General features: G+C 41.0%; 1 protein-coding gene across 2 annotated transcripts in view; it reads right to left on the reverse strand.

Annotated features, from left to right (window-relative positions):
• The window catches only part of ACVR2A (activin A receptor type 2A), a 115,959-nt gene extending 93,156 nt beyond the window's left edge, over window positions 1-22,803 (reverse strand). For both annotated transcript variants that reach the window (XM_032791753.2, XM_032791751.2), the window contains exon 1: window positions 20,915-22,803. In XM_032791753.2, coding sequence (XP_032647644.1) covers window positions 20,915-20,969 — 55 coding nt within the window. In that variant the 5' untranslated portion in view covers window positions 20,970-22,803. The remainder of the gene's footprint in view (window positions 1-20,914) is intronic.
• Window positions 22,804-23,494: the final 691 nt, after the last annotated feature.

Genomic DNA, 23,494 nt, shown 5'->3' on the forward strand with positions numbered 1-23,494 from the left:
TGGTATTCTTTCTGTAAGAGACTGATGCTAAAAGGACACTGAATAAACACATTGCGTTTTGCTTTAAAAGGGTATTCAACATTTATTATAACAGCATTATATAAAACACTATATATTTTTCAATACTAACAAAAAATTGAACATTGAAGCACGTTAACTCCAAAAGTTGGCCTGTAAAATTGTTACATCAGCTGGGAAAAAAAGGTTCTCTTGGATACTACATATTTAACCCTGCCACAACCACCAAAAGAAGTGGTGGACATAGAGCAGGACAACAGCAGTTAGAGCAGGGATGGGCAACCTTTGGTACATGGTCCATCAAGGAAAGCCCCTGGTGGGCCACGCCAGTTTGTTTACCTGCCATGTCCACAGGTTCAGCCAATCACAGCTCCCACTGGCCACGGCTCGCCACTCCAGGCCAATGGGGCTGCGCGAAAGGCAGCCCCACTACATCCCTCGGCCTGCATCGCTTTCTGCAGCCCCCATTGGCCTGGAGCAGCAAACCGTGGCCAGTGGGAGCTGTAATCAGCCGAACCTGTGGACACAGCAGGTAAACAAACCAGTCCAGCCCACCTGGGGCTTTCCCTGACAGTCCACATGCCAAAGGTTGCCTATCCCTGAGCTAGAGGGAAAATAAAAGGAACAGCCACTACTTATATGTAGTCTGCATGGGTACTCTGCCACTGACATGCTGTATGGCTTTGAGCAAATCACACACGGTAAAAACTGGAGTACCATCAGCTACTTCTGAACAGGTGGCAAAAAGTTTAAGGTCTGTAAAAATTTAAAATAAAGCGGTTTATAAAAATCAGTTTTTCCTTCACTAACTTGTTTGCTAGGACTAGAATTCAGGGAACTGTTTTTTTCCCCTTCATTAGTTAATGACACTTCACACAAACATATCTTTACGTACTTGTAGCATGGTGGCACTCACCACCGTGGTCCCTCCTGCTGGTCGTCCAGGAATTAGCTCAGTTTCAGCCTTGGAGAGCCACCTGCTGGCCAGTGTCTTCTTCCTGGTACCTGCTCTCTCCTGATCTCCAACATATCACTTCAAGCCCCGTGTCTCTCCTAAACCCCAGTGCCCCTTATCTTGGGGTGCTGCCCCACAGCAGTGCCCCCACACTCTGGGTCTCCCCTCCCCAGGGAACACTAGTCCCCTAAGCCCACCTTGCATCAATGACCCACTGCCAGTCCTCATCTACCCCCTTCCCTCAGGGGAAAATTGCTGTCTGAAGTGGCCACTCAACAGCAAGGGGGTTTGGACCTGCTGCCTTTCCAGCCCCAGTTGCCTCCCTGCAGCCCTAGTACCTCTGCTGGCCTTTAGCAAGGCCTCAACCTGGGCACTCACCAGGCCAGAGCGCCTCAGCTCTGCCTGCCTTTCCCCAGCCATGCTCTGCCTCAGGTACCCTGCTTGCTCTCCCTGGCAGCCTGGTCTTCTCTGCCCCTCAACTTGGAGCAAGAGTGTTCTCTGACTTCCTCAGGCCTGGTCTACACTGGGGGAGGGGAGAATTGATCTAAATTACAGAACTTCAAGCTATGTGATAAACGTAGCTGAAGCAGATGTACTTAGATGGACTTACCATGGTGTCTTCACCACAGTGAGTCGACTGCTGCTGCTACCCGTCGACTCTGCCTGCACCTCTCACCAAGCTGGAGTACAGGAGTCAACAGGAGAGCACTCAGGGGTCGATTTATCATGTCTAGACTAGACACGATAAATCGATTCCTGCTGGATTGATCGCTGCCCGACAATCCAGCTGATAGTGAAGACATAACCTCAGCCTGGCCTTTTATCAGGGCCATCTGTGCCCTAACTGGGTGCAGCCACACCTGTAGCTGTTTACCCAACCAACCTCCCTTGGCTGGTTTTAACTTCTTCCTAACTGGAGCGGGGAGACTGCCCTACTACAGTACTGGTTTAACTGTCTGCAAGGTCATCCGTTACTACAGAAGAAACATAACCCTAAACTCAAGCACAGGCAGAGGAAAAATACTTTGGATGAAGAGGAATTAACAGAAACAGTGAAGTCCTCTATCATTTCTGCTTTCAGAACTTAACATTTTTCTACAGTCATTTTCATATCAAGTAAATTCTACAAACAGCACAACAGAAGAATGATTTGTAAGCTTTAAGTCTGCTTAGTTTAAAAGTTTAGTAAATAAATTAGATTCTCAATGAGACTGCATTATGGTGAAAGTCCCATTGGACAGAGAGCAGCAAATAAAATAAAGACATTAGCAGTCTGATCAAATTTGACTCAGGTCTGCTATAAGATGTATTGGAAACAAGTCATTAACATGAATAAGACAAATATATTAATTCTGAGCAAACTGGTCTTATGATTTTGTACTGCACACATAGCACAGACAAGTCTGAACATCAATAGTTCTGAAGTCTTGTATAATATAAACAATTTCATGCAGTTTCTCACATAAAAAATTGGTAATGCACAGCAAAGTTAAATTACCAACCAGCTCTGAGACAACTTGAAGCACTTATCCTAAAATGTTTTCTGGATATTGCATTTAGGATTTACTGTTCTTTAGGATCCCGTTTTCCCATGTGTTTAGTTTGGTGTTAAAAACTGCTCTATCATTAAAGATACTGATTGGGAAATTTTATAAATGCTTTACCAAAATGTTGGTCATGAGTGAAAGCAACAGAAGTTAAGTGGAAAAAATAGTTTGTACGCTTCATGTTTCTTTAAATTTGTGACACTTACCTTTGGCAACCTAGGGAAGTGGGGAGTATAAGGGTCTGAATTTTTAGAGCACCACAAGCAGTATCTTAAGTGCACATGAAAGGACGATGCTTTTTATTTTTCTGTGTACTTAAAAGAGGAGATACTGTGCATGATAGAACACTTGTGGGCATGCACTACAAACACTTATAAAAGTGAAAGACAGCAACATCAATGACTCCATAAAAGATAGGCAGTTTAGTCACCCTAAATTCAGGCCTAATTCAGTGCTGTCAATTAATAAACTGAGGGTTTTATGCTTGCTAGTTTAATACAAAAAAAAAAAAAATCCTCTCAAGAAGTGGTTGGAGTCCATTTATTTTCATCAGTGTCTTTTCCCCTAATGCACAACTTTCTATAAAGCTACGTTTCATAAGAATTAAGAGACTGATGAGGTCTTTGTCCCCCCTCGCTACTAAATTATGTTTTTTTTAACTTAAATCTACGTTCTGTAATCTTTAATAGTTCCAAGATACGTTTTCTTGTTTTGGAGGTATTTGGCTGTATTATACTACCTTGGGCTTCACCCTTAGGTGCGGAGTGACAAAGGAAACATACAACTACATGATTTCTATTATAACAAGACTGCTTCAAGTAAAAACAGAAAAACCAAGTACCCCTAAATGAGATAGTAATGTAATATTTAGTTAAAATTTAAATGGTCAATGTCAAATACAAAACATCTTTTCAGTCAGGAGATGATCAAATCAAGGGAGAAAGAAAGTCAGATTAGGAAATCCAAGCATTACACTTTCAAGTAGGCAACAGACTGAAATATTTCAGATTGTGATGTTACCTGAAGCTTTGATACATCATTCTTGTGTTACATAAGGTTAAAAAGGCACATTTTAAGTTAAAAAAAAATCAACTAATCCTTAATACTGTTAGACTGATGGAGAAATGATTTCATATTTACTATAAGAGCTAGGTATTATTACTTTATAAAGCTGCTCTGTAGCTATAGTTAAACATTACTCCTCCAGGACGGAGTAACTTCAACTATAAGCTAATGGACAAAAATATATGTTAGAGCAATCAAGTCAGGAAAAAAAAAAGCCTTCATAAAAAAAAAAAAAAAAGATTGGAGAAGGGAAGGAGGAAGAAGTATTTCCATCCTTCTTCAAGGGTATTACAAAACTATGTCACATTAAAGCAATCGTAATATATTAATGCAATGCCAGTTCATTTCCAATTGCAACAGTTTAATGTTTCATTTGGCAAATGCATTTATAAATATTTCAGTACTCTAATTCAGAACTGACAGTCATGAGTTTGTAATTCAGCTTATCAGGCAGCAGCAAACAACTAATTGGAAGTCCTCTGGTTACCCCACCAGCTGGTACTCTAAAGAACTGTAATCTCTAATATGCACTTGTTAAAAATGGTCTTAAAAATTGACCTTTAAGCTGCCAGATATTTTAACTACGAGTAAAGAGAACAAGATTCATGTTAAGAAAATATGAATAATTCTTCCCATAACAATGCCCAAAAGATACAGAAACAATTACCAGCTGGTTACTCTGTTCTGCAGTTTAACTGATGGGATTCAAATATCTCCATATATAAACTAAAAAGCGTGCTGGGTACTGAGAGCACTGAGTCCTTGAAAAACACTATTGCCCATATATTCTGTAATGTGAAAGTTTATTCCACAATTCACAGACTGTACTGAATTGGCTGAGCAATAATACATCAGCAGAGGACAGTGTGATTACTGTAGCAATGAAACTTCTACTACTTTTTTGGCTCAAGAGTAGAGAGTGATATGGCAGCCATAAAAAGGAGGTTCCGTGGTAGCTGGCAGAACAGTTCAAGACCTAGAGAGACAGCAATGAAGGTAGATGCTCCTGGGTGGCTGCTTGGTGTGACTTAGCCAATTTCCTGGAGTTGCCTGCATGTAATTAAAGTCTATGTATATAAAATATAGATAAGATACACAGTGTAAACAAGTTACAATATACCCAACTCCAGGACAAGCCAATGGAAACTAACTGGTACAAACGAACAATAAAGACTACTGCCAGGCCAAGGAGCAACATGTTTCTGGTTGAGTCATCAATTGTTTTGTTGAACTACAGCAGGGGTTCTCAAATTGGGAGTCAGGACCTCTCATGGGGGATCGCAAGCTGGCAGCCTCCACCACCAAACCCCACTTTGCCTCTAACATTTATAATGGTGTTAAATATATAAAAAAAGTGTTTTTAAATTTATGAAGGGGGAAGGGTGTCACACTCAGAGGCTTGCTATGTGAAAGAGGTCACCAGTACAGTAGTTTGAGAACCACTGATCTATAGGGTAGCAAACTGGAGTTTTTAGGGTGGTTTTAAGTATCAACTACCAAGTCATCAGATCTTGCATGGCCTGTTCTCCCTTCAAAGTGTTTCTGAGGCAGTATCGATAATTAAAAGATTTTGCCAGTATAGATATAGATTGGCAGCCCCTTGGTGGAGATGCAGCTTATTTTAATGAAGAAACTCTTGTCAGTATAGCGTAGACTACTTACTTGGGGGCAGGGGGGAGTTATACCAGCAAAAGGGCTTTTATTTGCTGGTACATCTGCATTCACACTAGGGCTTTTGACAGCACAATTATGTTGGTATGAAGTCCTAACAGGCATAGCTACGCCAGTAAAACTGCCGATTGTAAGCCAGGTGTAAGATCCCTACTCCATAGTATTTTGGGCTAAGCCGAGTGTTACTGATAAGCATTTTTCTATAATATGCTATAACTTAAGTCTTGGGGTAGGTTCTACAGGTCAGCCTAAGAATGAAGTTTCATAGGTGAAAAAAGCTTATGTCCCTGTTGCGAATTAAGGTCAGGTCCACACTATAAACTTACAAATTGGTATCATTATGTTGCTCAAGGGTATGAAAAATCCATACTCCTGAGTGATGCAGTTATACCAACCTAACCCCAGGTCTAGACAGCGCTATGTCGATGGGAGGGCTTGTCTTCTACATAGTTACTACCTCCTGCGGAGGTAGATTAACTATGCCAACGGAAGCAGCTCTCCTTCTGGTACAAGTAGCATCTTCACGGAAGTGCTAGAGAAGTGTTTTAACTGTAGATCTGCCCTAACTCTCTCTGTACTCTACGAGAAGATCATTCACCCTTTAGTTTGTAACCCAGGTGGGAAGATGAATATTGGAACTGGAAAAAAAATTTTAAGCTGTGCCTCCGCAGTAGCGGAAACATGAGACATCTGGCAAGTATTAAGACCCAGAGAACTACTAAGAGGCCTTGACAAGCTAGCACTTTTCTTAAGCAGTTTCTTCAGAGGAATTCAATCTTTCCTTTAATTTTTGTGAATCAATATTGAGAGGGAGAAACTCTGCTCATTTACTGTATATCCCTGTTTTGTTTTTTATTCTAAATAAGTAAAACATGAAGTGATGAGAAAACAGCTAGGGCAAGTAGTAACACCATTACTGAAAATTCAAGAAAGAAGATTGCAGAGGTTTGGACACGCAACAAAAATGGACCTAGAAACGATGCCATCTATGGCAATACTTAGAATGCAAGCAACAGAAAACAGAAAAACAGAGGATGAGTTGGACAGACAGTGAAGAACAACATACAACAAAAAGTCTGAAGATGGATGAAGCCAAGAAGCTAGTACAAGACCAAATGTGGTGGAGAGAGATCATTTGACCTCATTGCTGCTAACAACCAGAGATCAAAGGAGAAAGCTTCTCTTGATGTTCCATCTTCTAGATTAGCATATGTAGATTCCCCATAATTCCGAGTTTTCAAAACAAACAAACAAACAAAAAACAGGCTCATCACTGCAGATGTTGCTACCAAAATGACAAGCCAGGTCTGATTAGCCTCTCACTGAGGGCTGGTCTACACGGGGAAATTTACTGCAACTATACCAGCATAAATATACAGCTACAGAACTCCTGCATAAGCACTCTTACTCCAGAATAAGAGTACTTTTTTTCTGGTTCAGTTTCTCATATTCAAAAGGCTGCAAACAGGTTTCATGGTGGATGTAGGCGCACACTTACCTTTTCACTAAAAAAAGTTATATCTATATCTATATCTTATCCTTACACCTAAAAATAACTTTGAAAACATGAGCCAAGCATAAATCAATGCAGACCCAACTAAATCTTCAAATAGCTTAAAACATCTCTAAACGGTGTTAACTGTCCCATTGATCTCAAATAAATGCCTTGCGGTTTCTGCTTTTCTGCTACTGTGGAATTTGACATTTTTCCATGATGCCATGGAATGGAGCATTATTTGCCATTTTACCACAGCCAAGTGCTCAACCTTTTGTTTTAGCTCTCTTCCCTGCCACACTGAAATTTGTCTGCAACTGTCTCTTGTGCCCCTGCTAATTGGATTCCAGTGCATGCTCCCTGCACTATTCCTCCAAGCCAGGTAGGACAGTCCCAAGCACCTTCTTTTTCCTCTCTCTTCAACGGAGCTGCTGGTTGGTGCCTGACTCTCCTCTCTGGGGGACTCGGGACCAGAATGCACAACAGCTACCACAGTATTTCAAAGAAAAGTTCAAAGTAACTGTGAAAGGATTCTGGGGCGTGCATATTCCCACTAAAAGGGGTCAACTGGAGACAAACATTTCTCTCTATAAAATAAACCTACTGAATTAAAGAAAAGCTTATGTATTTACAAATTCAGAAGACTTGTGTTATAGTATGGTAATACTATAACACAATACAGCCTTCTGAGCATCATACTCTGTGACACTGTAAATAGCAAAAACTGCCAAGCTTCTCAATTGGGGAAACATGGATTGTACCATGTGCTTTGCATGCTATTTAATGGTCTACTAGGATCTACTGTTGCCAGTCAAGCCAAGATAATTACCCTCTCCCGTAATGCAAACATCAGATAAATTCATGATATAACTACAGACATCCAGGAACACCTGTTCAGAAGAGCCAGTACAACTGGACAGAAACTACAGATTTTCCCTTAATATCTGTCCTCATTTATCATCTCTCAAATAGAGCTGCCTGTTGTGCTGTCCACTGATAGGTGTGCTAAACAAGAAAAGAAATATTTGAAGTTTTCCAAGAATCAGTTCTTGCAGGCATCACTCTTGGTATCTTCATTGATGATACTCCAGTTGCAACTGGAAAACAGCACCCTTGTGACTAGAATCCAGTCTTTCACCTGAAGCCATTGGGGCATATTCAGTTCACCAGGAAGTTAGAGCTGGTTGAAAAGTTTCCCCCTAAAATGGAGGAGGGGAAAAAATCTCATACTAGTTTTCATAAAAGTTGTGTCCCTTTTTTTCCCCCCGACCAGCAATACAAAGCAACTTTGGCGGAGAAAGCTAATGGAATTGAAAGAGGCACTTAATGAGTTTGTAAACCTTGTGAAAATTAACAGAGGTAAGCCAACCAATGCATTCCTCTTCACTATTTTATATGAAGAAATGGGCATTTGATATTAGTAACTCCTTTTACACAGTGAAGTTCATTGATTTTCAGATGGCAAAGTTCTGAGCACATAGTATGAATTAAGACAGCATGCAAAAATTTTCCTTGGTAAATGTGGCTTTGCCCTTAATCAATCACTGATCAGCATTGGCTTGCTCTGAAAGCTTCTTTTCAGGTGCAAAACTAGGACATAGGAAATCCCTTTCATTTAGCAGTATGACACTGATACTTGTTCATGCCTCCATTTGAGAGCCTATCTGGTTCCAGTATTGGAAAAGGTTGAGAAACATGATTTATTACATTGATGAAACATCCTTCTACTATGGGTGACAGACTGTGTAATGTTTATTTTTAAGTATTGAAGCAAAAGCCCTCAAGAAACTCTAGCTTTCTCCACCCTTCAATCTATTGGATAGTTTTGACTTTCCTCACTCAAAACTCTTATCCTCAACAGTTGTCTCAGTAAGCGCCACTCTTACAAATCTCGGGAAAAAATTAAATAAAAATTACATCATGTTCCTTTAAGTCAGTAACCTCAGATTGTTTCAGACCAAGAATGGAAGCTTGTTAACTTTTTTCACCTCTATCTTTGGATTTCTACCACCACCCATATCGGTCACTTTTGTAAATAATCTTCACACTGTTGAGCATCCAAATGGACAGGCATAGTACTGGATGAGTCAATCAAAGGTAATAGTGATGTAGCAGGTCACCCCAGGAAATGTGTAGGCTAGTTTCCTTGAGACGACTCGATCAAAAAATCCTTTGGAATGCAAGGCAGGATCACCATTTTACAGACTTCATGTTGAAGTGCCTCCAGTGGTCATATTGGTTTGGCAATCTTCAATTCCAGGGCCATACACCTCGTGTCCTTCGAGGGTTTCTGGGGCAGAAAACCAGCGTCTGCCCACATAAAAAAAAAGGAAAGGAGATGCATCCCCTCCTCTCCAGTGTCAAAAGCCTAATCTCAAGTTTTGAGCTGTTTGCCTATACCATCTGGGTACTCCAACAAACCCACTACCAGCTACCAACACTTGTAGGTTTCTCCCAATAAAATCGGCAATGCAATTGTGTCATCAACATACAATTCTCCCTCTAAAAAATTTAACATTTGTCAACATAAGACTGTATTTTGAGTAAGGTACTAACTAACTTTAGTTAAGTCAATACAAACTTTAAAATTTGAACCATGTGCAGAAAAATCTGTGCACCACACAATCAAGAATCACTATGCCACACAAATGAGGGCCTATCTGCAGAATTTAGGCCCAGTTTCTCTGCAAGACCCTGGTTATACAGTGAGCATGAAAGCAAAAGAGAAGTGCTGTTTCATTTACCACTAATGAGAGTTTTCTTATACCACTAGAAGACTATGGGCAGGTCTACATTTCGGGGTTAAGCCAACCCAAGTTACACAACTCCAACTATATGAATAATGTAGCTGGAGTTGACGTACCTTAGGTCAACTTATGGCTGTGTCTACACCGCGCTGGCTCCCGTTAACTTACCTTATGCTTCTCGTATTGGTGTAGACAGAAGAGCGATCGGCAGTCTATTTAGCAGGTCTTCACTAGACCTGCTAAATCGATTCAAGGTGGATAGATCATCGCAGCGTCAATCCACAGTAAGTGGAGACAAGCCCTATGTATTAGATCACGGCTTTAACTTTCAAAAGGGGCCCAAGTATTCTAAACACTCAAATCCCAATAAAGATAAAATGGGTACTGGGAACATAACTCCTTCCCGCTTATTTGTAAGTCCCAGTCTATAAATATTACTAGGTGTGTGGGGGTGGGGGGAATAAAAAATGGTAGATCAAGTGTCCTAATGTTCTGAGTGTTACAGTTTGCAAGTTTGAGAACTATTAGTAACATCTGTTTGGCAAGAATCAAAATATTTCTTGGCTTTTTAATGGAACTGCAAGCAAGTTAATCCATGGTCCCAAGTGTTATTCTTCATGCACACATGGCTCATAATTTAGGTCCTACTTCATTCATAATATTGCGGAAGTTGCGGATTCCGCACTATTAGGCTTCCACAGCAATTTTTGTTTTAAATTGGCTTACTTGGCATAGTCCAGAATTTTACATACATTTTGAGGTTACCACCCTACACTTTCCCCCCCAGTAATACATTAAACGATCTTTGAGAGTTTTGGCCAGGGATGTAACCAGGGCACAAAGCCTGGGGGCAGAGGAGAGGGATGAGAGAAAAAACAGTAGGGGTTAGAGCCCTGCAGTGGGTATGATACTGCCACCGTTACCCACTGCTACTGGCGTAAGCACTGCTTTCAGAGTTGGGCAGCCAGAGAGTGGCAGCTGCCGGCCAGGCTCCCAGCTCTGAAGGCAGCACTGCCACTAGCAGCGGCACATAAATAAAGGTGGCAATACCATGCCTGCTGCAAAGCTCTAACCCCTACTGTCTCCCCCCTCACTCATTTTTCTGCTCCTTCCCCTGACTTTGAACCATGAGTGGCTGTCCCACTCTGGTTACAGCCTTCTAATTGCAACAAACTGCCTGTTTATCAAAAAAAGTTTGCAGGCATAACGTCATAGTTGAGTGTTTACATTGTTCCAGCAAATTTTTCTTCAACAAATAGTTCTGCTGTGGCTTTTCCAAATTACCACAATTAATAAAGGTCCATTATTACTTTTCCATGTCTTCTTCAAATAATTGCAGCTGAGCTGCGAAGATCATCCCACAATTCAGATCAGGTCTTACTCGCAATGCATTAATTTGATATTTTACTAATGCCAACACAGATCACCACAAATTAAGGATGGATTATGAGTATTAACTCACTTTTCTTAGTCTACGCCACAACCTAAGAATTAAACAAAATTTACATTAAATCAGTACACGAGACCTGTTTCCATTAAGTAAATACATACGCAGACTTTTAAAAAGCAATCGGTAAGCCTTGCAAGCAAGCTCTAGGATCAAATTTAATACAGCACAAATATCATTTTTAGTTAAGCCGTTAATTAGAACTGGTCTCCCTGCCAAATTCAAAACACAAGAATCAAATCTTTAATGAAAATAATTGATAACCTGTCCACCATAACAAGGTGACAATCCTTGTAGGGATGTGGGAGGGGCTTGCATGTTCCAACGAACCTCAGGGCTATGCTGTCTGGAGCCTAGTGCTCCTGGCAGGGTCACCCCTAGGTGAATAAATCTGTGGGGAGGATCCAGACTAAAAATAATCCACCTCAAGACCGTCATGAAAGCCCCAAAATGATCATATGAACCTCGCCTAGGCTAGGGACCTATCCCTGAGGGTAGAGTCAGGTGAGCATCTAGTGGTCGGGGTACCCATGTTACCTGGCCAGGTCCAGTCTGAAAAGACAACGTGGACCCATCTCATGGGCTCACCACCCACAAGGCGAAGGGTAAGGGTTGAGTGCAGTGCCAGAAAGGCAGCAAGAGGGACAGACCATGACAGACTGGCCCTCTACAATGAAAACTGGCTCTGGGCATGTAGAATGTCACTTCACTGGTGGGAAAGCAGCCAGAGTTCATGAAAGAGGTGGAAGGGTACCAACCAGGTATAGCTGGCCTCACCTCCCCCCATAGCCTTGGCTCAGGAAACAAATTTCTCGATCAAAGGTGCTCTCTCTCCTACTCAGAAATGGCCCCATGTGAGAGGTCCCTTGTGGGTGTGAGGATACTCACAAGTCCCCGGCTGAGAGCTGTGCAGCTGGAGTTCTTCCTGGTTGAAGAGAGGGTTGCCTCAATGAGACCTTGGGCCTTAGAGAAGAAAACTTGTTTGTACCTACATGCTTAAGAAGCAGTTCAGAATACTCTGCCTTTCTGGAGATGGTGGGAATCGATGCGCAATAGAGTGTCACCTACTGACTCTATAGTTCTACTGGGGGACTTCAATGCTCACGTATGGAATGATGGAGATACATGGAGGGGAGCGATTGGGAGGAACGGCCTCCCTGATCTGGAGGTGAGAGGTGATTTATTGGACTTCTGTGCTACTCATGGATTGTCCATAATGAATACCATGTTTGAACACAAGGTTGCTCATAAATGTACTTGATACCAGAGCACTTTGGGCCAAAGATTGATGATTGACTTTACAGTCATCGCACTGGACCTAAGGCCATTTGTTCTGCACTCTGGATGAAGAGGGGAGCAGAGCTGGCAACTGATCACCACTTGATGGTGAGTTGGATCTAACGTACGGGACGCTGACCGAATAGACACAAGAGGCCCAAACTAGAAGAAAGTTGACTGCTCTCTAGATGAGGGAGAGTGGCTGCCCTTAGTGGATGAGTTCAAGTACCTACGAGTCCTGTTCACAAGTGATGGCAAGCAGGAGCGAGAGATTAACCAGCAGATTGGTGTGGCAGTGGCAGTGATGCATGCCCTGTACCAATCCATGGTGGGGAAGTGAGAGTTGAGTTTTCATACAGAGCTCTGCGTTTAGTGGTCTCTCTGTGTCCCCATCCTCAGCTATAATCATGAACTTTGGGTAATGACTGAAAAGGACAAGATCACAGGTGCAAGCGACAAATGAGGTTTCTCAGCAGGGTGGCTAGACTTACCCTCCAAAATATGGTGAGGAGCTCAGCTATTCGGGATAGCCTCAGAGTAGAACCGCTACTCCTCCAGATCAAGAGGAGCCAGTTGAGGTGGTTCAGGCACCTGATAAGGATGCCCCCCGGGAGGCTTCTGTCGGAACTATACTGGGCACATCCCACAAGGCTAGCCAAGGACACACTAGAGGGATTATGTTTCCCAGCTAGCCTGGGAATGCTGGGGAATCTGCCAGGAAAGGCTGGAACCTGCTGCGGAGGAAAAGGAGGAGATCTGGGCCTCCCTACTCTCCATCCTGCCACTGCAACTTTCACCAGGAAAAGCAGCATAAAGGAAAAAAGAATAAGAACCTGTCCCACGCTAATCTCAGTTTAAACTATCACCCCAGGAAAAAGCAGAGAAGATATACTTGGCTAAATTACATAGTATATAATTTCTGCTCCATCAGATTTGTCAATTCTCTTTCAAGTTCTGTAATTTTGTGAAACAGTGAATACGCTTGTGCTTTGCAACTGAGAGATATGAAACCACAAATAAAACCCTTCAACCATTTAAAATGGATATCAACTTAAATAAATATCAGTGTAAAGTATTTAGTGTTACTAATTAACACCCAAGATTAGTACAACTAAGATATATCTGCGTGCGTTTTTAAGTCTGATTATGTAATGCATTTGATGACAGTGATTCTAGTCAGTCAAACCATTCCCCCATTTGTGTTTCTTTCCCACAGCAATAGAGGTGGGAGAATTTTTTTTTCTTTTAAAACTAGAAAAGTGATTGTAAAACCACAAGGTCTGGCCTGGGAACATGGGGGCATACACAATATCTAAATCGTCACTCTTCAAAAGTTGACTAGATTTCACATTTGCAGGGATGTTTTTAACATAAACGCTTGTCTGCAGTTTCAAAATACAAAGATAAACTACAACAGCAGCTTGGGCAGGCTTTAAGACTCAAGGTTAGAGATAACCAAATGAAAAAAAATGCCCCATGAATAATTTAGGTTTTTGAAATTCAGGTGCCTCAGTCTGGAGTGACTATTTCCAGTGGTATGGGTTGGGTCAAATCAATATGTAGTTTCTTAATCAAACTTTTGTAAAAGAAAATGTGATTAGAAAATAAAGAAACATTTTTGAGCTTGGTTTCACATTATGTGATCAGGAGATCAGGATGTAACTGGTGTAGCTCCAAGCTGACAGGCAGGAATCGAATCACCCAAGTGAGGACCATCACAAAAGCTAGGATGTGAACTAGGTCCACTGTTTTAAGTTACCCTTCCAATTCAAAAGCTGTCATTCTCAAGTGACCGACTTAAAACAACAAAATGATGGACTGAGAGTCAGATTCCTGAGTAGAGGTAAATTTTCCAACCGAAGAGGACATCAGAAGCCTATACTGTGTTTTATGTAGACAATAGAAGGGTATAGGACTTTTGCCCACTTCTATAATCCCAAATGTGCTGTTAGCCGTGGCCTCCGCAATGAGTACAAATTCTCCCTAAACATGGTACAGGTTATTCAACTGTGCATCCATTTAGCAATCATGGTTGACAGCTTTCTCTTAAAATTTTTTCCAGCTTCTGGTGTTCCATATATTTAGCCTCTCATGCATAAAAGACAGTGTCTTTAAGAGGCTGGATTTTGTAGCTTTTACTCTTTTTTCCTACGTCTGTTTTGAGAGGAGGCAGGGAGGGCATTCACCTATGTCTAAAAAGGACAGACCCCAACTCATATAACCATCAGTAACTCATAACTAATCACTTCAGGGGTGGGGGAGGGAGGTGAGAGAAGAGATACAGAAATTGAGGAAGAAGGAAAAGTATAGGAACCACAGAACATCCTACTTAATTTTAACGAGGTTAAAAGAGGAAACTCAACTTCAGAGAGAAAAAAACCCTCACCCAGTTGACAGGCCTTAGCAATAAGTTTCAGCAGAACTTCATCTTTGATTTTAAAGAGCGTCTAGCCTTTAGGAATGCTAAAATAACCTTACAAACCCATGCAGCATTAGCTTCCTGAATCTGCATAAAGTTTCAAGTATCTGCTGCTGGTCACAATTCCACTGTCCTGATGTGTATAAAAACAGGACTCCAGGTTATATTGCTGCTATTCAGAAGTCTACTGACAAAAATAAAATTGTAAATATGCCACATCCCTGCTGCTGCATGGAAAAGTTTAAAAGAAGGAAGCCCTGGTGTCACTGATGAAAAGGATTAGCCTGAAAAAAATAAATAAGGATGCAGGGGGCTTAGAATGGATGAGAACCATCCTGTCCCATCTTTCCAGAGCCCCCTACCTGTGAAGTGGAGTACATCTGTCGCAAGACTTTGGGGTAAGTGAGGCAAAAGAAGATCTAACTGAAAGTTTTAAAAAAAACAAACGCTCCTTCCTCCTGGCTACTAGAAAAGGATAGATACATCTTCAAAACTTGTCTGACACCTACTAACTAGAAGTGGATACAAAAGATAGTCTTTTCTCTCCAAAAGGCAGGAACAACAAACCATAACAAGCACCATGTCAGCAGCTGAGGGAAGGCAGAGTGGGAGAAATGAGCTTCTTACTAGGTTGTTGCCTTCTCCCATCATCTCCTGTTGTTTCATATTTAACTCAAAAGATTTAGACTTCCAGTAGTAAACTGTCCATTTTTTTCTAGCCACACTTAAGTGTTTCCAGCTACTGCTCTAAACAAGCAATTCACAGAACCCTGTTTCATGAAAATTCCATCAGTTTTTCTCCTTGTAGCCAAGTAGTATTCTACTGTACTGTTAAACTATTTCAGAGTTTTATCTTCACAACAACTAGTACAGGTATGTGACATGGAACACTTTCAGGAATTAAAAAGTATTTGGTTGAACTAACATGTCCTCCATGTCTAGCTATAGGGGTTTGCAATTTGAGTACTATGGTGATAAGCCTACATTTTCTGTGGGATGGCATCTATCTTGCTAAGTGGTTGGCTAGCATTTCTTGAGATTTAAAAAAGAATTTTGTTCAGCACCCTGGAGGAAGAAAGTAACTGAGAATTAAGTCCTAAAGTACCACTTTAAATTACTGAGTTTCCAGAGGGAAAGAACAGGAGAAGTGCCTTGCAAGGAATCCTTTGATGCACAATCTAAAGATGTTACTGAAGTATCACACAATAAACACAAATGACGCACTTGGAGTCTGTCAATCTCATTTAACAGGAACACTCAAGAACATTTTCTGGATGCCAGACAACAAACTTCTGCCCTTTTTTTGGGGGGCTGCTTCCCCATGGTCTAGCAACTGACCAATCAACTTGTTGTTCAAAAGCACTAACAGAAAGCAGATTTAAAGGGTAGAGAAGTGTATCCTGCAGAACCCTCTATCATCCCAGTTTATTACTGCCTTTTTCCACCCCATGTTAGCTCAACTCTTCTTTCAGGTCTGGACATTGCTACCTTGAAAAAACATTAAAACTTTAATCTTAAGTTAGATAGTTCTTCAAATGAGTAGACATGACTATTTCTTCCCAATAAATTTGCCCCTGATGTCTTCTGTGTAAAGTAAAACATTTTGATGCTACTGTGTGGCTTCATGGACTCAGAAAGAGAAGCACAATGTTACTTCAGAAAGAATACCTAGTTCATACAGAGTGAAGTAAGTTATAAACAATGACCCGGATCTCGTTTTTTGCATGACAAATTTAAAATGGAAGTGAGGGCCTTGTCAAGTGAGATGTAGGAAAAGGAATCACTTTAGAAGACTCCCATACTAATTTCTAACTTCTGAGGTTGGCAGCAAAGTCAGATATGCTAGGAAAGGTTAAACAAGTTGTTTTTCTGTTATTTCTATGTAAGTTGAGATGAAGTCCTAAGGAATTTTTGGAATTTTTTGGCATAAAGAGCAGGAATGCCACTTAGATATTGAAGCAAGCTATTAAAAACAACTGAAAGCTATTAAGACCTATATACCAGGATTGCCATAGTCATCCTTTTGCAGCTGCAACATAGTGTCCTTCGCCTCAAACAGAGAAGCTTCCATAGCATTGAGCATATGTAACAGTAATTCTTAAGCAGCTCTTACTAAAAGACAGGTCTATAGAAGATACACAGCAATAGAACTCTGCTAGCTAGAACTGTGTTCATTAAACAGTTGCCAAGCACAGCTCTTCCAAAACAATACTGTAGTTTTCAAACACAGTGTTAGCACAATTGTAATATTGCTTTCATGTCCCATATTGACATTTTTTAAAAATTATTAGCAAAAATATTAGAGAAGCCCCCCTCAGGAACTCTATTGTACTGTTTCTGAGCATAGCTATAACATTAATGTAAGGCCACAATAGGGTTGTAACCTAATTTATAGTCACACCTGCCTGGCTGTAGCCATGTTTGAAAATTATCATAAAAGGCTACTGTAGACAGTGCTGCAAAGATTGTGTTAAGAGCATCTGCCACTAACGGTGAACGGAAAAGCCAAAATTGTGCTGCTACTGTTCTTTTATGTACAAATAGGAACTTGGTACTACTTTTAAAAGTGTGTACAGTATGTCTTTAAAGTGTTTCATCACTTTATTTTACAGAAAGTGCTTAGGGGGTTCAACCACTAAGCACAGCTTGATTATTGGAAGTACACGGTTGGAGTCAAGTTCATAAATGATGCTCCTGAACTGTTGGCAGGATTCTTAAGTACTGCCAAAGTTACTTGGGGGGAAAAAAGTCTGAAAAATTCTGATCACTAATAAAATAAAGAACTCATCTCTCATTTTCTTCTGTTCTTCGAGAATAGCTAACATTGTGCCTCTAAACCTTTAAGAGTATTAGACTCTTAGTAATTATTTCTCAGATATCTGAACAATTTATTTCAACTTTTACTAAGGGGAGGAAAAAGCAGTCTCTATAAGAGACTATAGAAAATATTTTTACTACAGAACAATTTTGGACCTACCATTTTCTTTGAAACACAAAAGCCTCCCCAAAAATTGAGTAAATCGAGGGTGACCTGCAAATAAGTGAAAAATTGGGCTAGCACCCTTTTGTTTGCTTGCTTACTTCTTTGGCATGCTCTAGGTAGACTTAAAAAAAAAAAACAGCATTAGCAACTGAAGTCTCTCGCTCTCTTTTTTTAAATAAAATACAAGACTCAAAGCTAGAGAATTACTGAAATGACAACTTCACAAGTATCAAGACAATGAAAGTTAAGCTACAGGCAAGGAAGGTTTCTTTTTAGTTTCAGTGTTGAAAAAGAAAAAACCCTTTGCTAACACTGCCAATGACTGCACATTGTCAAGAAATTCTGCAGAACGTTTTAACACTCTCCTTAAGCTAAAAAGATTAGGGACAAGGCACCACAATACACATGCTTCAAGACATACCAGAAAACCAAGGAAGACCAGTCCTGTCATTCCTGATGTCAAGGTATAAACTCTAGCAAAAAGGAGGGACAGGGGGAAGCATACCTCCCTCTTTTCTGAAGAAACTGTAAAATCACCTCCACGTAGAACAATGAGAAGTTTCTTGTTCCATTAATACTGAGATGCACAGCAAATGTATTCAAGAGCCATAGGGCCCCGTTTTACTTCGTTTTCCTTTTTTAAAAAAGCACCTGCTGAATTTAAGTATACACATATTTATATGTAAGCATGTTTAAAGGACCACTGACAGCTTTATTGAGGTATCTATTTAGTTTCCATCTTACTCTCTGTGGTTTGTACTGATGTGTACATTTCCACATGTGATTATCTCTTGGGGTAGTCACTGTGATTTAGTAATGAGTACTAAAGGGGAAGGTGGCATGAGGAAGAGGCATTAATCCTTTTCCATACTCATGTTAGAGTGAAAGATATTTCTGTTCCTTCCATAAAAAGGGCTAGATTTTGATTCAGAAGAGGTGAGGGAACCCAAATTAATCTGAAATCAGTATTTAGTAAGGCAAAATGACCCAAAATTACAGACCCCAGCCCCAGCTCTTGCAAGACAGAATGTGACCTTTTCATTTGAAAAAGGATAGACCATTATGATGAACTGGTGTGCACCTAACTTTACCAAATGCTTTTAGACCAAGATGTTGACTAAACACACATTAAGAAGAGCTGGAGACTTGCAACCACAATGAAGAAGTATCAGATAGCAAGCTTAGAATTAAGTTGTAAAAGTCTCTTCACACTGGCCAACATACTTAATAAAAGCTAAGGCAGAAATCCCAATTAGTGGGGAAAATAATTTTAGTCTAACTTCAGAGTTTAAAAAAATTTATAATTCTTCCACGCTAGATTTCATGCTACATAAAAGCAACATGATCAGAAGAAACACTACATCTGCTTCTGTGTTCCTGTTATTTCACACTAAGAAGCCTAAGTAATCTTAGAAACTCTGAACTGTAAAAATAGTCACATTTCTAAGTGGATGTATTAACCATTTATACAGCTAGATCAGGAATACTTTATGAACTCTGAAGTACTCAACGGTTACACAGAAATATTTGCTATCACTTCAAAATAACTAAAGACATTAATACTTTACAATGGCTATGAAATCCATAAGATTTTAACCAGCTTCCTGCTGGCCTAGTACAAGTTATTTCCATTGTCATGAACAAAATTAAACATTTACTTTCAGGTCCACTGTTACCAAGACAGATAGAAGTAGTCCAGGGAGGTTTGCCCTGAGTGGGTCAAGAATGCTTGATTGAGTAGCAAGTAGGATAGGCAAGTTCCTAGGAAAGGACTGCACTGTGCTGTGCTATCCTATCCTCTAATCAGGCAGGGTGAAAAAGAGACCTGATGAAAATAAAAAGTGTTTTAAAATGCAACAAGACTAAAGAGTCCCCTGCAGAAAATGTTCCTGGACTTGAGCAATTTGCTTTAAGAAAAAGGAAAGCCTTATTAAAATTGAAGGTCGTACTTTCATAGAGAGGCTCTCAAAAAGGGCTTAACTACTTTAATGAAAGCCATCGTGATTTTGTTAAAAAACTGGTATTTTTCTGATATTAAAAAGTGTCATGCTGTCTTTAACATGTTCTGCTGTTCTTCTGTTTAGACATATGCAAGTCTTTGGTTAATCTCTGGCAGCGATCACCATTTCACAGCACATTCAACCCACACAGAACTGATCAATAACACTACAGACATCAGACTAGACTGCATCCATTTAATAACCACAAGGAAATGTATCATTCAGCAACATTCTATACATTACAGAGGTCTAATTTTTTTTTTAAAAGCTTCGTTGTTACAGAAAACTAGCCACCCAGCTATGGGGGGAAAAAAATGAAAATGTGATCAGATAAAACCAGCTGTCAAATCAAAATAATACCACCAAGTAATTTTGCTTACAACACTACATAAGCAAAGAGGAATAAGAAAAAAAAAAAAAAAAAAAAGAGGCAACGTAGAACAAGTTGTAAAACTAAAATAAATGAAAATCAGTTTCAAGACCCAGGAACAGTGGATCCTTCTCTCTGAAAGAATAGTTTCAAATAAATACAATTGTATTAACAATTTCCAAACACTGGTTGCTACCATGAAAAATGCTTCTACAAGCCTAAACAATTCTTAGACCACTTTATTTCATGTGACTAAAAATAGTAGTTCAAAACTGGATTTTTTTAATCTAAAAGTTATAAAACAGAACCATGTATTAGGTAGCTAAGAAAAAGTTAGGTTTTGCAAAATATCTAGATAGTTATTTGAAGCTTACCTCATTCTCTTGCTACTGTGCATACATACAAACACACAGCTCCCTCTCCATACAGCACGTTAGTGCTTTCAGAATAGTAACTATTTTTAAACACACTAATGGACTGGGAAGCTCACCACTGAGTACCCCAAAATAAGATCTGATCTAAATGAAGTTAGAGATGTGACTTGTTTAAAATGATCAGGAAAATATAACCATGAGAACACTCAATTAAATTACAGTATTAGTTTAAATGATTATCTTTAAAGTTACTCCATTAATCAACTCTGCAGTGGACTAATTTAAAACTAATTTTAAGTTTACAGGCTGCATACGTTAGAAGTACTGAACTGTGATATTTTAAGATAAACACAATAGCTGATATCACCAGAGTCGTCATCTACAACCACCTTATCACTTCAAAAAAATTAAACACTGTCAACGAGAAACTATATTCCAAGTCAAATATCCTCAGAAAGGGAAAGCTAACTGAAGTTTGCAAATCTTAGCTAACCCCACAACCTTTGGCCCCAAACCTTTAAACTGACCAAATTAATTTTACTTACCTGAAGAACAAGAGATCAGAAAAACAGCAAACGCCAACTTGGTAGCAGCTCCCATTTTCGAAATACAGTTAGAACATATAGGTGGTTTTTCTACTGTCGAGTTTCCTGGTTCTTCCAAATAGAAAAAAATCCACCTTTAAATTTAACCGTTAAAAAGCAATCTAAGCCAACATATTTGGAGTTCAGAGCGTTCATAAAACAAAATCAGACATATTTAGATACCGACGACCCCTCCAGCTCCTTCTAGTGAGATCCCCGATACAGGGGTGTATATGTTTGGAGGAGCATTTCAAAATACACGTGTCATTTGGCTTCTGTACAAATGGTGGAAAAATGCAATTCGGGGGGGGGGGGGGGACACGTTAAGAATCCATAAAAAGTCAACAGCGGAAACTGTCTTTTAGGAAAAGAACCGAGTCTCAGAGCACAGTTCAGCTTTTTTCCCCACGTCAAGCTCTGTAAAGTATCCCTCGTCGTGTTGGACCGGGCAAGTTGTACTGAAATTAGTAAACAATATATTTTCGGTCTCACTCCCGTTATACATGTAGTGTTTGAGCAAGTAGTTCCATCTCCGTTTCTAAACTCAAAAACAACTAAGCCACTGAGAGAGAGAGAGAGAGAATAGAAAACTTGTCAGTTTCTTTATAAAATTGTCTAAAAGTAAGTTACCAGCCACATGTGGGCAACAGTAACGTTTAATAATGCTGGGAGATGTAGAGTGCCCAGAGGAAAAGGACGGGGAGAGAAACAACAGCTTGTAACAAACAAGCCTTTACCGTTCCACGCAGGTAAATCTCTGGGCTTCCCTTCAGTAAAAGAAAGACACACGTTTCCCCTTCTCACCCCCCCACCTCCCTCCTACTTTCACGATCCTCTCCTTGTCCGTTCAACACAGACTGTACATTTCAGACATTCTTGCTTCTACACAGAACTGCAAACTCTTTTAAGAATTCCCTCCAAGGGACTATATTTGGTGTTTAAACAGCGAAGAGTGGCTGAAAAAAATGCAGTCTCCAGCCGCCGGGAAGGAAGGTGATCTATGGGCTCGTGGCAAGTCTCTTCTTCCTTGATTGTTGTGCTTCTAGGAGAATTCCGCTTCTATTGAGGTGGAGAGGGTATCATTATTATATACACATGATTTGTTGGATGTGGCCAGTATCTCCTGTTTGACAGGCTGGTGACAGCTCTCTTTCTCCTCTGAGCTGGACTTGTGGCTCCTCTGTTTGATGCACACCTCTGTCCCAGCTCCTCACGGATACATTTTCTCTCTCTTCCCCCAACGTGGTTAGAAGAGACAACCCTGGACAATTTTCCACTCAGTCCAACTTTTGCTTTCTTAGGAAGAAAAACTCCCCAATGGGTGGGAATTGAACGCCTGACGAACTCTTACTGCCTTTTCCTTGTGGCTCCCACGCCACGTACCAGGCAAGCCCTGGGCAGAGGGTTAGAAAGGGGGAGGGGAATCCCCTCTTCTCCCCCTCCCTAGCTCTGTCCCCGGCTCACTCCTTGCTCTGAGGAAACTGCTGCAAGCTCTGATCCTCTCGTCTCCCAGGCGGCGCGACGCACACCAACTTTGCCCCCACCAGGAGCGGAGTTTAGGGGTCGGCGAAAGTGAAAGGCCAAGCCCGTAGCTTTTCTCTGGGCGGCGACGGAGGAAGGAGCCGGCTTTATCGTCCCCAACGTCCGGCTGGCAGCTCCGAACGGCCCTTCGTACCGTACTGCTGTTGCTGCTCGCCTGTGGTAATTTCATATCTACCCATTCACTGTATGGTGTGCAGAACGAACCCAAGATGGCGGCGCCCGGGCGATTGTTTTTGTTTCCTCCCCTGGCTCCCCTCCCCCCTTTCTCCCAATCACGGCTGCCTGTCGCGCGACTCGGTGCATGCGCGAGTCGTTCCCAATTGACAGCCCTCGGAACCACTCAGGGCGGAGCACAAGACCTCGCCTTGCCGACTGAGGCGGGCTCTGGCGCCCCTATGCGCTAGGGGAAACGCTCCCGCGCCTCGTACCTGCGCGCGCCCCCTTCCTTGGTGAGTGAGTCCGCGCCTGTTCCTGACCGCCTCCGCTCCCTACTTCATGCCCCTGGACTACACGGGATGTTCTGTTGGGTGCTGCACCCGTCACCCTGCCCCACCCCGACTTGACTTGTTCCCCACCCCCGCTTAGTTTATCTCCCCTCTTCTCCAGTTTGCCGTTTTAAGTGCAGTCAGAGGAAAGAATCAGAAGATTCGGGTTGGAAGAGAAACCTCAGGAGATCATCTAGTCCAACCCCGTGCTCAAAGCAGGACCAACCCCAACTAAAGCATTACTTCCCTCCTCCCCCTTATCACGGTTGTCAACTTGTCTGGTGTCAGATCTCTGCCTAGACTCTTCTTCAGCCTCCGTGTGCTGCCCCACCTTTGAATTTTTATTTTTAATAGTTTGGGCAGATGATAATGCTTATTTTTAAGCTTTTTAAAATCCATTTAAATGTTTGCAGTTGCTGATTATGGGGTGGGGGGTCAGACAATAGGTTTTTAATTACAGTAGAGGCTGAGATACAAAAAGTTAACATTTATAGCTGTTAAAACACAAGTTGTC

This window comes from Chelonoidis abingdonii, chromosome 10 (genome assembly GCF_003597395.2).
Source record: "Chelonoidis abingdonii isolate Lonesome George chromosome 10, CheloAbing_2.0, whole genome shotgun sequence".
NCBI lineage: Eukaryota > Metazoa > Chordata > Testudines > Testudinidae > Chelonoidis > Chelonoidis abingdonii.